Source organism: Balaenoptera ricei, chromosome 15 (assembly GCF_028023285.1).
Source record: "Balaenoptera ricei isolate mBalRic1 chromosome 15, mBalRic1.hap2, whole genome shotgun sequence".
In the NCBI taxonomy this organism is placed as follows: domain Eukaryota; kingdom Metazoa; phylum Chordata; class Mammalia; order Artiodactyla; family Balaenopteridae; genus Balaenoptera; species Balaenoptera ricei.
In genome coordinates, this window is record NC_082653.1 from 66,592,699 (window position 1) to 66,610,087 (window position 17,389).

The following is a 17,389-nucleotide window of genomic DNA, read 5'->3' on the forward strand; positions in this document are numbered from 1 at the left end:
TTAAATGTTGCTCTTGTGGCTTCCCTTGCAGCCCTGTGTGAATTCCAGGCCAAAAAACTCTTCTAAGGCAGCACCAGCCAGGAAAAAGACGTAATGAATAAAACAGGGCTAAATCAGGGGCTTTTATTATCTAGTCTCCACCCACCTACCACAATTATATATAATTTTATTTGGAGTAGATCCACTCAGAAAATGATTCCAGGACCTGGAAAATGGGCACCCTCTCTCCTGGTTTTGGAGAGGCTACAGTTCTTCCTTCACTCTTGGCTTCTTCTCCTGTCCTGGAGGTCCCTTTGGCTCAGCTACCTTCTCCTCCTCCTCAGCCATTTCTTTCTGCCCAGCTGGTCCTTCCAGCTTGGTCAAGTTCTCCAGCTCAGGCAACTTCTGTTCTGGTAGCTCTTTCTTCGTAAAAGGTACCTCCTTTTCCTCACCTAACACCTCCTTTTCTGTCACTTCACTTTGCTCAACAGACAGTAGCTATTCAAGAAAAGAAGAGTGGGAGGGACAGAGGGAAGAAGGTGGAAAAATAAACAGAAGCAAGAATTACGCGATAATTATTGTAATTGCCAAGCTGCCTTTCTCTGCTCTATGCCCACAGTTGCGGCTGTCCCAGGCCTGGCTACTGAGATCCATTCCAGGACATTTGCTAGGACTAAAGAGTAGGTACTTTCTTTCCAAGCGGAGAGGTTGTTAGCTGAGAACTGTGGAGCAGTCATTGGCCCTCTGTGGGGAAATGCCTACTTGGGAATGAAGCCAACACAGAGGAAAACAGAGATGGGGAGACAGAAAGCAACTTTGAGCTTCAGGATCCACCCACATCTGACTTTCTCCCAGTTATAGGGGATAAATTCCCATTGTTGCTTAAGCCAAAGAGTACTGTGGTTTCTGACATTTGCAACTGAAAGGGTCCTAAAGAATACAGATGACACCTTCCAGCAGATGGCCTCACTGAGGCATGAACAGAATTAGGAGAGAATGGAGATTGTAGAATGATGCCGGAGGGCAAGAGCCCATCAAGACATGTGGTTACCCACTCAGGAACAGTGGACCCAGGGAAGCAGCCTTAGGAGCTGTGTGAGACCTCAGAGCCTTTGCCCTTCTCAGTGTTTCTCAACTCCACCTTTCTGGTAGTATGTGTCCTTGAAATAAAGTCATCCAAACTGGATTCATCCTCCAATCTCTCCAAAGTGCACAAGATTATGGAAATCTTGGCACCCTCTTTCCTAGCCCATTGAGCTCCTGATGGTTCTGTGTGGGACATAATCATCTAGGGTACTGCTGTTTCGCCTTACCTCATCTTCGTCCTCAGTCTGGGTCTCGATTTGACTTTCCAGGAAGTCAGAAAAGCCCTTCAGGGTATGTTCTCCCTTATATAGTACAGCCTAGGAAGAAAATGGAGCAGGGTCGAAATGGTAGCCCATTCTTGCAAAATACTCAGGGATTGCTCCACAGGGAAATCCAGAGTCAAATTCCTAACAACCTAAGTGCAGTGAGCAAGTTCCTTAACTGCTCTGAGCCTCCATTACCATGGTTCTAACATAAGCATAATGAAACGTCCTCCATCCTAGGGCTGTGATGCAGTGGTTCAGAGCAAGAATTTTGGAGCCACACTATTGGGGCTCAATCCCTGGCTTCATCACTTAGCAGTGCAGTCTGGTTGCTTAACCTCTCCATGACTCAGTTTCCTTAACTGTAATATGAAGATAATAACAGTCCCTACCTCATGGTGTTGTTATAAGGATTTAATGAGTTACTATATGAAGAGCACTTAAAACAATGCCCGACTCATAGTCTGCACTATATATATTTGCTATTATTATTATTATTATTATTACTAAAGAATAAGAAGAGTTATTTTACAAAGTGGCCTATGTTCTTGCTCAGCCATCACCAGCTTCCTTTCCTCTTTCGGTCTTTAAGAAGATTAGGAAACTGCTTACTGCCCTCTGGCTGTCCAAACTCCTTTACAGATAACTGAAGATCTGTGCCAGGTCCACCCTTTCGATCTAGGCATGTGCATCTTTTGCACCAGGAGGATGACATCTCTTTCACCTTTCTGTGGCCAGCCTTCTGCCTATGCCCTTGTTCATGTTATACTTCCTCCCTATACTTCACGCCCTTCTGATTTAAATCCCCACCGTTCTTCAAAGTCTCATGTCTGCATGAAGACTTCCAGCCATATCTGTCCTCCAGTATCTGCCCTATCCAATTCCAGTTGCATTTGAAGATGAGCCCATATCATGACTTTTCCTCCACACTCAGTCATACTCTTCTTAGGAGCAGGGACTTTGGCTTGTGATTCTTTGATTGACATTCTTCCCCACGTGCCGAAGTGGCATGAAGAATGTGTTGCATGAACACTGGTGATGTTCGATGACTCTAATACCAAAGTGTAAAATACTTAATTGTCTCTATTATGCATTCTTTCTTCTTCTGATAGCACCATACCCCCAATACTCACACGGTGACTCCCCCAACCTTATTCCATATAGTCTGAATCAGGCTCAGCTCTAATACCAGAGGGAACCGTTTGACCTAGGCCTGACCATCAAAACACCCACATCGCCTTGACCACAATGACTGGGTCGGGGAGGACCCAATCAGACTGAGTCTTGGGACTTTTGTGGAAGCTAATGGAAAACAATCTTTAACCTGAATATGAGAAGATAATAAGGGCTGGAGCTGAGAATGAAGCTGATTTGGTAAAAGGCAGAGCTGGAGACAGGGAGAGACTGAGTCCATGACAATAATGTAACCTTTCAGTTATGTGAATCCCAAGAGCCCCTCACTTGTTGAGAGTCAGCAGGGTAGAGCCTGAAGACGGGGTACCGGTCCGGGTACGTCAGCTGAAGGTCATTTGCTGTGATGTCGATCTTGGCAATGGTGACTGTGGAGTGGTTCTGATACTTTCTACCCAACTCTTCCAACACTGGGAACAGCGCCCTGCACTTTTGGGACCAGGGTGCATCTGGAAGAGACGGGCCGTCACTCAAGTTCACACTAATAAAGACCCTGAGAGCCACACTCCCACGTAGACACGGTCACTGTATTCCACTAATGGTCTGTTGCCATGTAAATTGCAGCCCCCCTCTCTTCTAATAGTGTGTTAGGTTATTTTACATTTCAACCATAGTACCTGATCATCATGAACTAAATTAGAAAAAAAAGAATAACCTAGTCCCCTTCCACTCAGACACTAAAACTTTTTACATGTTGGGACATTTTCTTCTGTTCTCTGATTTTCCTTTAACATAGCCTTCCACTCCAGCTGAAGAGGAAAACCAAGAAAAATATTTATGATAGATGATTCCTCATGTTCTGCCAGAAAGCGTGTGTGTGTGTGTGTGTGTGTGTGTGTGTGTGTGTGAGATAGCATGAGAGTTTTCCAACAGAGGTTAAGCTCACAGCTCAAGGTCATTTAGTTAATTAAGCAGAGAAGGTGGCATTTGCAGACAGGTTGTTTTGACCTGTGACCATGGTATCACACTGCCTTTCAGTCCCGTGGAGGAGAACGCACCCAGGAAGTGAACATGAGCTTGTGACAAGTACAACTACCCCTGGGAAGGGGACACTGGACTTCCCCCTTGAGCTCTGTGCGTGGCCCAGTCACCGGGACCTATGGAGAAAAAGCTGGGACCAGCTCCAACATGGAAGGGAAACAACCTTGCCTGCTTGTTCCATTAAAATTTCTGACTCTGTGGGAGGAGTGGCGTCAAAGGTCCTGGTTATTACATTTGGATGATCATCCCTCCATTTACAAACCAAGTGCTTCTGTGACCATCTGCTCTCCCAGCTGAATCCCCGAATCTCCCTTGGAGCCCAATGGGCCCTGGGTCGGAACACGAGGGGGCCTAATGGCGGCGGTCCCAGGGAGCCAATCTGACAGCCCTGCTTCCAAGAAAATGAAGCTGCTTTTGCTTTTTACCGGAACTAAGTGGGCATTCTCACGACTCCCAGCGTCAGTGAGTACAGAAAGGCCTCCCTAGCCTCTCACTTAAAGGCAGCAGATCATGGTTATTCAGCCATGCAGACTTTAAACACCGGGCTCTGTGGGTGAGCATCCACTTTAATGAGATTTTTAAAGGCCTGCGTGATGTAATCCAGCCCTTGTTTCACCCTCCAGGCAATGATGGCATCGGAACTGGATTTGAACTTTTTGCCTTGCAATTTACTTACTATGTGACCTGGGGTAAGGTAATTAACTTCTCTGAGGCTTGGTTCCCTGATCTGTATCATGGGGAAATCCACTGGACCTTCCTGAGAGGCTTGTTTAGAGGAGGAAATGAGAGCAGGTGTATAAACTGCAAACTCATAAGTGCACAATAAATGGTAACTCCTCCTGTTAAGTAAAAGAGATGTCTGAAGTCACTGCATTACCACCCTTCTCTGTGTCTCAGGGTGGAAGAGAAGGTCCCTGGCTTTGGCTCTCACATGCAAATCAGAAACAGTGAGGGAAGGGCAGTAGTTCCTGGGTGAGCGCTGGAAATAATTATAACAACAGGGGAAATAATAGCAATAATACCTGTCATTTATCAAATGCTTACAAGATGCCAGACACTGTTGCAAGTCTTTTACATGCATGATGTGGGTCTTCAGTTTGGCTGCACCAACTCAGGTATGTTAAGCATGGGCCATTTGATGAGTTACTTAACTTACACTGGTCACTGGTACAGCAGTTACTAGAGTAGGCACTGGATTCAGGCTGACTAGGTTCGAATCCCTTAGTTACTTAAGTTCACATACTAGCTGCGTGACTCTAGTAAAGTTTCTTTACTTCCCTGAGACTCTGTTTACTCATCTGTAAGGTGGGAGCAATAAAGTAGTCACTTTCAAAAGTAAGGTGTGAGGGTTAAATGAGCTACACAGGCCTGGTTTATCTAGCATTCAATCAGCGTTAGCCATCAGCATTACTGTTGTTACAAATAGTCGCAGGCCTGATTATGAGAAGGTATTCCACACATTGCAAGAATTTGATTTGGGGGGAGAGTTGCTTTGTAGCTGATAGCATCTTTTTTTTTTTTTTTAACATCTTTATTGGAGTATAATTGCTTTACAATGGTGTGTTAGTTTCTGCTTTATAACAAAGTGAATCAGCTATACACACACATATATCCCCATATCTCCTCCCTCTTGTGTCTCCCTCCCACCCTCCCTATCCCACCACTCTAGGGGGACACAAAGCACCAAGCTGATCTCCCTGTGCTATGCGGCTGCTTCCCATGGAATCTAAAAAAATAATAATAATAATGGTTCTGAAGAACCTAGGGGCAGGACAGGAATAAAGACGCTGATAGCATCTTGATCCAAACTCTTTGGATGTCTGAAGACCATTCTTGGCATGGTGCTTTGATAGATTTTGGAGATTCTCGTACCCAAGAATTCAGGAGCTACACTGAAAAGTAATGTTGAAGCCACTGCCTCCAATGGCCTCTGCAGAGATACTTACAGAACATCACAAATACGTCCCTTTCCTTGTCAAAGACAATGACGTTGAAGTTCTTCCCGACAAGCTGCTTAACCGGCCCCTGGTCCCAATAATTTGGAATTTCTTCACTGGACTGATGTTTCTAGAAAGCAAATTTGAGAGATTTTAACGGTCTCCAGAAAGGGATTGGCAGCCAAAAATATAGCCATCCCCAACTACCCCAAGAATCAAACTAAGATCATTTTATGTGACCTCTAAAATATTTATCACACTTCGTTTCTTGACACCTTCTCCAAGCTCATCACCATTCTTCCCTTGCTTGCTTTCTTCAGCCACGCTGGTTTGTTCACCCAAAGGGCTAGCCTTCCACCCACTTCCTCATTCCCACACTCCCTTCTCTATCAGATTTATCTCTAACTCAGATTTATCTTTCAGACTGATCTCAGAGGAGGACTTCCCTGACTCTCCCCCAGACAAGGTCAGGCCCTGCTTTCATAAATTCTCATAATATTTGGTACTTTTCCTGCATCACTTATTTATCATTTATATTTATCTTTCTGGTTATTTGATTAATGTATCACTATCTCAATGAATGGAATGTCACACGGGACTTTTTCTTCCCCCATCATTGAGTACAATTGAGTACTGGCACGTCATGAGACCTCAGTCAATGTTTTGTGAATGAATGAAAGAATGAACCCAGCTCTTGCTTCTCTTTGAAGAAAGTGGTGAAAATCTCAGAACATATATTTTTCTCTGCAACCATTATTTTCTGAATATCTCTTGAATTCACACCCTCCTCTCTGTCTGCACTGCTACTACCCTTGGCCAGGTAGCTTTCATCTCTCGTCTAGGTCGCTGTAATAGCCTCCTAGTGTTCTCTCTGCATCTCCTCCTAATCCTCACCACACCTTTATTCTCCTACAAGCAGATTCTACCTTCACCAGACAAATCTGGCTTCCCATTGCTCTTAGGATACCATATCCTTTATATGCTTACAAGTCCTTGCTGTCTGGCCTTTGCCCAGCTCACCAGCCTTGTCTCCCACTATAGCTTCCCTCATCCCCACCCCAATCTCTGGAAAGGACCTGAAAACTCTTTGTGAGGGAGCGTAAAAAGTGTGGGGACTGGATATGAGAGATGGGGAATGGAGAATTAGGAATGGGCCAGATCAGGCACGTGACATATTATAGGTCATGCGAAGGATGCTTATCTTCATTCCAAGAACACAAGAGGATGTGCTGGCCCTTGAGAGGAAGATAGACACCTGAGATATAACCAGAGCGAGAGAAAGAGGACAGGCAGAGCTTCAGGTAGGTTTGTAGATGTGGTGATAGAAAATGAGGGGCTCCTGTCTGAAGCCTTCTGTTTTCTTAATGATATATGATTAGAGTACTCAGTTCAGGCTGCAAGTAGGAATGGGGTTGGAGGAGAAATAGACTCCAAGATTAAGAGAATGAACACACTAAGAGAAATTTATATAGAAATGTCAGGGCATTTCTAAGAGCCCACAGGGTATCTGGTTTGTGATTCCATGAAGCCAGCCTGCCTCGCGATGAGGTCTTTTTTCTCCAGGATCGGTCTGGAAGCCGTAGGGAAGTTAAGTGGGTTCAACAGGAGTGGTGATTTTGCCTGGTAAATACTACAGGGTGTAGAGGAGGTGGAAGGTGGAGGGGATCGAAGAGTTAAGGGAGTCATCATCAGAGCGATGAACCATGGAATCCAAGTTCATGAAGGAGGGCAATAAAGGGATGGTGAAACAGGATCAGGAGATTGGAGGCCATGAAAAGGGTTAGGGATTGTAGCAATGTGGCTACTAGAGGAAGGAACTGAGAGGACAGGAAGTGTGAAATCAGGCTTTCAGAGGGGCTGCCATCTCTAGAGTATGGCCATCAGAGCAGGTAGCTGAGAGGGCACGGACACACCATTACTGGAGAAAAGACCAGGGTTTTGGATATTGACATCTCTGTAAATGAGGGCAGAGTAGGGGTGGAGGGCAGGTCTGTGACGAGGAGCTTAAGTCCTCAGAGAGTGAAAGGGAAGCGATCAGAACAGCAATGGGAATCAGGAGCAGGTGGCCTAAAGTCCAAAGGCGTGGAATCCAAAGAATCTGGAGTGTTTGAAGGCAGAAGGAGGAGAAATGGTTTGGAAGTGGCATGGAGGACACCAGCCTTACCAACTGGCCTGTGATAATGTTGTACGTTAGACAAAAACCAGCTTTCATCTGAGAAGGCTGCGGGGGAAGCGGTGTCCGTTGGGGGGTGGACGGAAGGTAGTGGGAGCCCCCCGAGGTAAGGTGACCATACATTCTGGTTTGCCTGGAGAGTCCCAGTTTATTCCTGCCATTTCAGAACACTTTTTAAAATTGCTTCCATTACTCTCAAAAGTGACCCCATTTGGAAAATAAATAATATGGTCACCTAACTCAGCAGGACATAACTCAGCAGGAAGGTTGAGGATATAGCAAGAGCTAAATAAACAGCAGGAGGTTATGTTATGGGGCTACATAGTGTTATGCAGCCATCCTTTTGCAGCCTCTCCTCCCTGGTCCCTAAAGCCTTTGAGGTTAACTCCTGATTGCTTCACATATGCCACCCCATCTTCTCCCCCAAGCAAGCATCTACCCTGGGGCCAAGTAAATCTTTCACATTAGAGTCTGAAAGAAGAATAAGAACCTACTTTCAGAGGATGCCAGCCCTGGGAGTGCCTGCATTTCATTTGGAAATTCCTACAAAGAAAATGCCTTTACTTTAAGAATAAAGAGTTAATGGTGGAATTATAAGGTCAGGACAGATCAAAAGTTAAATAGATTCGAGCTGGGGAGATGGGGGTATTTCCTCACAAGAACCATGAGGTTGACCTTTATTCTGCCTCCCCATTCAGATGACTAAAGCCATCAGAATTACAGAAAAAGAATTATTTTGAGGCTCTGGATAAACCTTGTCCAAGGATGAGCTTACCTTGGCCTTTCTATTCAGGAAGCTCTGGCCAAATTTCTTGAGGTTTTCATAGGTTATTTCCTCGAAAGGCATTTTGTACCTTGCATCAGAGCTTAAGTTTAGGATTTGGACACATGGGATATCAGCCTCTGCGATCCGGAAGTATTCGAAGACACGTCCATTTCTGGGCTCGTCTGCATCCACAAGGATGAAAAGGATCTGCCAAACCAAACGAAACCTGTGTCTCTCTGGATCGGAGGCATGAAAAAGGTAACGACCCCCTTACCGAGGGAGAGAAACTGCTGGGAAGCTGTTGCGGGGGGGACACTAATGGGAAGCAAAAAGCAGACTCTATGGAGCGCTTCTGAAAGCCAGGACAAAAGGTCCTTTTCATCAGGCAGGTGCAGCCCTGCACAGACAGACATCAGCTGTCATCCTGGTTTCCCCAGCCTGGTGCAGGACACCATTCACACAACCGCAGGAAGTCAGGAGGTCCTGAGCTTTCATCCCAGTTCCTTGGGCAAAACAGTAATCTCCCCTCTCTGTGCCTCAGTTGCCTTATCTGTAAAGTGGTGATTATAATAATACCCACATTATAGGGTTGCTGTGAGAATGGAACAGGACACTGTATATAAAAGGCTTAGTTCAGTGACTGGGAGGTATAAAATGCTCAGAACATTTCACCTCATTATTATTCTAAATTATTCTTCTATCTAGGAAACTCACGACCTCAGTCAATCATGCATTCAACACCTATTTGTGGAGTGGCTACTAGGCATTTTGCTAAGCACTGGAGGATACAAGGCAGACAAAATCCATGCCCTCATGGAACTCACGTTCTAGTGGAGAAGACAGGCAAGAAATGAGTAAAGAAATTAGTCAATCAGATAGCAACGAGTGAGTGCCAACCAGATGATAGAACAGGGCACTGTGAGAGAGTGACTGCACAGATGGGGTGAGATAGAGGCTCAGTAAGACCACTCTGGTTGTAGAGAAGAAACAAGCATGAAAGAAGGAGACTAGTCAGAGTCTCCTGTAGACCCTGGATTTGGATACTCTCAGGTCATTCATCTATCAAAATATTAAGAGCCCTACTATGTGCCAGACACTCTTCCAGGTGCTAGGGAGATTGTGAAAAACAAAGCAGACATATTAAAGCCAACCATTTATACTTTCAATAAACATTTGTTAGAGGTGAACAAGATAAGATATGGGGGTATGACCTGTTGGAATAATATTCATCCAACTGTTTATCTTTGGCACGAAAATGGAGCACAATCAATAAATGGCATTCTAGAAGTTTCCTAACTGGGGTAAAGGCAATCTACAACCTAAACCCATGATATATGCCAAAATAAGTTCCACCTAAAGAGTTAAATTAAAAAACTTAATCTAGAAGAATTATGGCTAAGCATTGATTGTTATAACAGAAATAGCGTGAAAGCAATCAGATTGTAATCAATTTAATTACATCAAAATTCTTAAAGTTTAAAACTGAATAAACTAGGAAACGTATTTACAAGAGGTGTTTCTGTAATTAGAATAACTTTCCTGGAGAAAAATGAGGTGGGATGTAGCAGACATTAAATATGCTCATGCCTAGTGGCTTTATTCTGTATTTATTTGGGGTTTCAAAGTTTTTAATTGTTTTGTTTACATTTCAGAATAATTTTCTTCAAGAGAAAGAGAACCTACCATTACCTTACTTCTTATAAAAATAAAGAGAAAAGTGAAGTAAGTAGCCCCCAGGGTCCAGATGGTGCTAGCTCTATGAATATAGGTCTAATACTTAGGAAAAACTGATGTTTCTTTTTTTTCTTTTTGAAGATTTTTTTTGATGTGGACCATTTTTAAGTCTTTATTGAATCTGTTACAATATTGCTTCTGTTTTATGTTTTGGTTTTTTGGCCCAGAGGCATGTGGGATCTTAACTCCCCGACCAGGGATCAAAGCCCCACCCCCTGCATTGGAAGGCGAAGTCTTAGCCACTGGACCGCCAGGGAAGTCCCCTGATGTGTTTCTAATGATAATAATAACAATAAAAATAAGCACTATTTATTGTACATTTGCTCATTGCTTTACATATAGCACTTCTAATTCTTCCTATAACTCCCCATTTTACACGGGAGGTGACTGAGACTGAGAGGTTAAACTCATCTAAGACAAAATCACTTGTAAGAGGAAGAGAATTTGAACCCAGGTCTGTTGATGCTGAAGCCTGAACTACAGCAACTGTTTGTCTGTGCTGCTTCACACCTTCAGGCTTTTCACACTCCTTGACCTCAGGCAGGAGTGGTCTTTCCTTCCCCTCACCTCCAAGCTAGCCACACTGCAGTCACTCTTAGTGGAGCATGGTCCATTGAAAAAGCAGCCAGACCAATCATGTTCCCATAGTAGACTTCTCAAAAAGATGAGGGGAGAAGAAGCAAAGGTTTGGTGAGAAAGAAAGAGACACTGGGCAGGAAGAAGAATGCAAATCAGGAGATTGGTATGCAAATGAATACACCAATCCTTCCTGGATTAATTTATAATCGGTAAGGCAGATGGATCGCACTAGGTTCTACAGGTCTTGGATTCCTAAACAAAGAGCCCCAAGGAGCAGTGGCAACTTCCACAAACCTTGTTTTGGAATTTCTTCGATGCCAATTTATAATGCTGCATTATCATACGAAATGACTTGGAGCTTTTGGAGACGAAGAGCAACATGTGATTCAGGATGTTCAATTCGTAAATCAGATCCTTATTCTGAAATTAAAAGGAAAACAGGTCATTCCTTGCACACAGCTGCCCCAGCTACCCTTCTCCCGGGACCCTTTGCTCACTGACCTCAGTGTTGTATTCAATAACAAAATCTGTGAGGTGCTGTTTTATGAGTTGATTGAGGATATGTTTGTTGGTACTGTCATCGATAAGCTCCTGGCGGTTCACGATTTTTCCCTTGGACAAACGAAGAAAAACATTAGAGGGCAGTAGCATCCATGATGTAGGCACTTAATAAATATAATAGCACAATTTTCCCCTTGGATAAAAGGAAAACACCATGGTAACAGGTGTAATACATAATCTAGATACTTAATAAATATGGATGGTTGGGCAGATTAGCCTGAGGGTGGAATATGGGTATGTGGAAGCCATGAAAACCTCCAGCCTACAGACACAGGGAGTATACTTGACGGACAGCGCCAGCTGCCTTGCTCTGAAATCCATCAACATATTTGTGCTGATGCTGAGCAGTTTCTCACACGCTGCTCCTAACCAGTGAATTTGTCAGGGATACTAAGGCAAGCTCATCTCTGGGAGATACAGGACTTCTCTTATAGGGGACTTTGATGAACTTTCTTAGAACTACACTGCAGTCAAGGACTCTTCCATCCCACCTTCCTTCCTTCCAAAGGGTCAGATCTATTGATACATCATGGTCTGATAAGTTTCCCCCAGCTCCCTCTCTATTTTCCTTCAAAGGCATTTCCCCTAATCTTTCGCATGATTAATCCTGCTTGATGACTGCTTCTCAGAAGGACCTGGATTAGCACAGGAAATGACATAATTCTCTGTAGCCCAGGATCAAAGTCTGTGGGGGAAGGAGAAAGAAGCAGCTATCTCCTTATTTCTCTCTACTCCATCTCCTTCTCTTCATCTATGCCAATCCCACCCTCTAGTCCAAACCTATTCCTTGGACTCCTGCAAAAGTCTCCTAATGGTCTTCCAATTTCTCCCCCTGCTTCCCTTCCATCTATCTCCCACACTTCAGCCAGAGTGATGTTGTTAAAATGCAACTCTTGCTTAAACACTTCATAGGCCCTATTGTCCTCGGGATAAAGCCTATACTCTTTTCTGGTCATAACAATAGTTTAATAATCCTAATTAGACTTACGGAGAGCTCATGTTGTACCAGCCACAGTTCTAAATATATGTATTAACTCATTTAATCTTCATAACATCTCATTGTGCTATATACTATTATTTTGCCCATTTTACAGTTGAGGAAATTGAGGCACAGAGAAGTGAAGTGACTTGCCCAGGGTTGCTAAGGTAGTAAGAGGTGGAGCCAAGATTCCAAGCCAGGCAATCTGACTCTAGTGCCCATGTTCTTAACCATTAACAGAGACCAAATCTCTCCTAAATGCGTTTCCAAGTTTGCTATTTGGTTTTTGATTTTGTGATTGGGTTTATTCTGCAGAATTTTAAAATTTTTGTATGATCCAAATTTATCAGTATTTCTTTTCATACTTTCTGGGGTTTCTGTCATGCTTTAGAAAGGGGCTTTCCCCCTCCCTCCAAGGTTAGAAAGCAGACTCTCCCATGGCATCTTCTGGTCTTTCCACAGTTTTATTGTTATATTTTTAAATCAGGGATCAATCTGGAATTTAATTTGGTGGAAGGAGTGATATATAGATTTAGCTTTAGTTTTCTTTTTTCAAATGGCTACCCAATGCTAGTCATTGAATAACATGACTAGCATATTATATGCTATTTTCCCTACTGGTCTAAAATATCATCTTTATCATATACTAAATTTCCATATGCATTTGGATCTATTTCTGGACTCTATGTTCATTCAAAACACAAATCAGCTTATTTTATTCTCCAGCTTAGGATCTTTCGATGACTTCCATGGGCCTAAGTAAAACACAATGGCTCACAGTCTTCTCTATGAGAAGACTTCTCTCTGAGAGTCAATCAGCATCTGGGTATCACTCCACCTACTTCCTGTGTGGCCTTAGGCAAGTAACCTAACCTCTCTGAGCCATGCCTATAAGCAACATGATTATTGTAAGGATTTAGCTTTGTGTGGGGAGGGGGTAATGCATGTTCCAGGAAACAGACCACAGTGTCTAGAGTAACACCATTCAATAGAATTTTCTGTGATGATGGAAATGCTCTGTAAATCAATGCTATTGAATACAGTAGCCACAATCCACTAATAGCTAGCTTGACTGAAGAACTAAAATTTTAATTTAATTTTAATGTAAACAGTCACATGTGACTAGTGGCTGCCATATTGGACAGCTCAGATCTAGATCCCAGAGGGAGAGAGGAGGAAGGTTTGTAATAGAGGTTAGACTGTGGAAGGCCTTGTGGGCCTCATCAGGGACTTATCTTTATCCTAAAAATTATAGGAATCAGTTAAAGGGCTTTCAATTGGAAGGCAGAAAGGGACCATCAGATTTTAATTTTGGAAAGATTTTCCTTTAGAGGACAAAATAAAATGTGGTAGACCAGTTGGATGTATGTTGTATTAGGCTATGGAATATGAATGGTCACTTGATCTAGGATGGTAGCAGTAGAAAGAAATGGATAGATTCACAGGATATTTTGGATTTAAAAATCAATGGGTTTGGGCTGATGGATTGGTTTTGAGGGATGGAGAAGAGGGAGGTGTTAGAATGATGCCTAGGTGTTCTGGCTTTGCTTACAGAGGAGCTGGGAGAGATGGTGACACCATTCATTAAGAGAGAAAAAACACTAGAAGAGGATCTGGAGGGGAGATTATGACTTTAGGCATGGCCATGTTGAGACATCTAGTGATGGATTTAAAGGTCTGGAGATTAGAGAAGTCTGGCTGGAGATGGAGATTTGTAAGTCATGGGTGATGGGGAAAGGGAGATGGACCAGAGGAAAACTCAGGGCAGAAGATTGAGCCTTAATTAATGTCATTTACTGGTTAAGGAAATGAGGAACTCCCAAGGGAAAATGGCTAGAAAGGCCAGAGAGACAGCAGGAGACTGTGATTTCCCAGAAACCGACCAGTCCAATGCCCCTTAGTTCGCAAGTGCAGAACCAGAATTTATACCCAAGGCCCATACATACACACATAGTTCATTATTTTGAACTAGAGCCCCATCACTAGCAATAAGACCAAAGTCCTACCTTTCTGAACACCAGAACACTGTCAAGGGTGACGTGGAAACGTCCAATGGCATTTCTAATCAATATCACTCCAAACGTTAGTTCTGGGAAGTCTTTGATCACATCATAGAACAACTCTGCTACTTCTTCCTCTAAATCCTGTTTGGGGAGAGATGTCTGATGAGGCTTTGGTAGGAAGCAAAATGCCTGGATTTTTTAAGGACAGGGTGAAAATAGTGACTAATTCATCTCTTCACCTTTCCAAGTTCTGTGGTTTTGCTGGGCCACCTAAATCCACTTTCATGGATGTTTCATATCCAGAATACTTCCATGGCTATGACTAAGGCCAAAATACGCAAATCCACAGAGATGAACGGAGAGAATTGATAAACTTGACCTTTTCCAAGTATTAGAGTGAAGGCTGTTCTAACACAGGTGTTAAGACTTTTTAACATTTATTCCTTAATTGCTTTCAGAAGAGGCCATTGATTTGACCACATGTGGTACCAAATATGAACTTGATATCACGATATGGTTGTAGTTTCAGCCTTCTTCTTAAGCTTGAAAGAAAATTGGGGCCAAAAACGATGTCAAAATGTAGGATGGGAGAGAAAAAGGTACAAACTCTCCCCTTGTATAAATATAATCCCAAAGTTCTGACTTCTACTCAGAGAAGGGGAGGAGTCATCAAAGTTATAGGAAATGAGTTAAGATGTATAAGAAGCTCATTCTCCAAAAGCAAGAACAGTTTGCAAATCATTTATCATTCAGTGATATTCTAAATGGACCCCAAAAAGATCAGTTACACTATGAAAACCAGTTCAATATATGTCAATCTCCTCTCCTCTCTCCCCATTACTGTCCACCTTTGTAGTTACCTTCTCTTACCATTTCAGCTTCCATTTTTTCTTTATTTTTTATCCTGCAGTTCCCCCAGAAAACCAGTTCATTGAAAAAGGAAGAATGAGCATGGAATTAACCTAAATGGGAGACCTCTCCTCACCCCACCTACCCTCCCAGACACAGGACTCCTCATCAGTTCAGAAGCCACCTCCCACCTCTTGAATGCAGTACCTGGAAGAAGCCAACGATGACCAAGGGCCTGGAATTCACAAACTCTGCTATCTCATTGGCGTCAGAGAATGAAAATGCTTTCTGGCTAATTTGTCTTCTCAACCAAACAACCAAAGCAGTAGATTCAACCACTCCTGGAGAGAGACATACAATTAGATGGATCCCACAGAAGTTTCCTCTTGAACTGGAGCAAGTCCTGTCTTCCCCAAGTTAAATGAGTAGAAACCTCTTGCCTTGGATTCCCACCCCTTGAAGGCCAAGGTCAGTTTCTCCTCTCCTCCCCACCTGAGCCCCAAAACGTGAACATTAACAACAGCAGCTAAACTTGACTGAGCACTTACCAAGGACCAGGCACCAGGCTGAGCATTTTGCATGTATTACATCCCCACAATAACCCTGTGGGATACATATTCTCCCAATCTTGCAGATGAGGAAATTGAGGTTCAACTTTGCCATTGGCCACTCTGCTAGTGAAGCTGGGAATCAAACCCGGGAGGAAGCATGCCCAGCTGTGTTTTCTTATTCACCCTTCAAAGTGACAGGAAGATGGATTTATTTTTTTAAAACATAAAATTTTTAAATGTAAATAAAAAGGCCAGTTAGCTCTGCACCCTTGGGAGAATTCCATTATCTCCCTGTGTCTCCAGTTCCTTAGCTGAGACCTAGGTGTCCACTGAGGTCATATACCCTGACTTCCATTTCTCAGCTATCATATGGGAAGTGCCAAGCACACAAAAAGCATCTAAAATTGGGACACATCTACCACATCTGGGGAGACATAATGGTGTGCCAGAATGTATTCAAGGCTACAAATGGACTTGTGTTTGCTAGGATCATCAATTTCATATGGTGGCAGACAATGTAAAATATTATTTTCTGTCAAGGCCTTGATACAATGGATCGTTTAAAATGAGTTTATGAGCTAAAGCAATGTTTGTCGTGAGTAGCTTTGGACAACATATTGGGTTGGCCAAAAAGGCCAATACAAAGGCCTTTATTCTTTCTCTTATAATTCATTCCTTCACTCGTTCATTCATTTGATAAATATGCATTGGGTGCCTATTATGTTACTGAATGATGTGCTTAGTCCTGGGGATAAAATGGTGAGCAAAAACAAGACTATGCAGCTCTCATTCTGTTGAGGAGGACAGCTATCAAATAACTGCACAAACAAGTGTATAATCACACCCAAAGTAAGTATTCAAAAGCAAAGTTCTATGAACCTGTAGAAAAGATACACAACCTAGACTGTGAAGTCAAGGAGCGCTTCCTGGAGGAAATCACTTATGAGCTGAAAACTGAAGGATACATAGGTGTTAACAGGAAGCAACTGGAAAAGGAAAGGCAGAGAAAACAGCCTGTGCAAAGGCCCTGTGGCAGGACAAATTGCTGCCTGGGGCTTGAGGAATGCACACTGAGTTGCTAAATCGACTGGAAAGGACACTATTTTCAGTGTCTTTGCTTACTTTTCCTAAGAACATTAGGCCTTTTAAAAATTTATAATGCAGTATGTTTACATGCATAAAGGTATACAAATTATAATGTATAGTTTGATGAATTTTCATAAAATGAACACACATGTAAAAATATCACCCAGATAAAGAAATAAAACGTTTTCAGCCCCTCAGAAATCTCCATTGTGCCCCCTCCCAGCCACTACCCAACGCTCACCTAGAGGTAAGCATTATCCTAACTTCTAACGACCTGCTCTTGAGCTTTATATAGAGTCATACAGTATGTGTTTAGGATCTGGCTTCACTATATGTGTGAGTTCCTCCATGTTGCACCTGTCGATTCATTCCCACTGCTGTGTAGCATTCCATTGTGTGACTATTCCACAACTTGTTTATCCATTCCCTGTTAATGGGCATTAGGTTTGTTTATAGTTTGGGGCTATTAAGAATTAATTCTTGTGCATGTCTCTAGGGGCACATTGTATGCACTTCTGTTGGGTACATGCCCAGGAGAGGAATTTCTGGTCATGGGGACACTGTGTCCAGCTTTAGTAGATACAGATTAGACCATTTAAAAAGGCACAGTGAATCAGGCCTCTAGAAGTTCATAAGAGGATGATGTGGTGGTCTCAAGGGACAGAGGGGGC

General features: G+C 43.0%; 1 protein-coding gene across 1 annotated transcript in view; it reads right to left on the reverse strand.

The window, feature by feature from the left end:
* Positions 1–243: 243 nt before the first annotated feature.
* Positions 244–17,389, reverse strand: part of PDILT (protein disulfide isomerase like, testis expressed) — a 29,894-nt gene continuing 12,748 nt past the window's right edge. Inside the window, exons 3-11 of the mRNA XM_059897969.1 lie at positions 15,289–15,422; positions 14,236–14,373; positions 11,191–11,301; positions 10,984–11,109; positions 8,386–8,583; positions 5,447–5,567; positions 2,790–2,968; positions 1,293–1,382; positions 244–477 (exon numbers count right to left, since the gene is read on the reverse strand). Coding sequence (XP_059753952.1) covers positions 244–477; positions 1,293–1,382; positions 2,790–2,968; positions 5,447–5,567; positions 8,386–8,583; positions 10,984–11,109; positions 11,191–11,301; positions 14,236–14,373; positions 15,289–15,422 — 1,331 coding nt within the window. The remainder of the gene's footprint in view (positions 478–1,292; positions 1,383–2,789; positions 2,969–5,446; positions 5,568–8,385; positions 8,584–10,983; positions 11,110–11,190; positions 11,302–14,235; positions 14,374–15,288; positions 15,423–17,389) is intronic.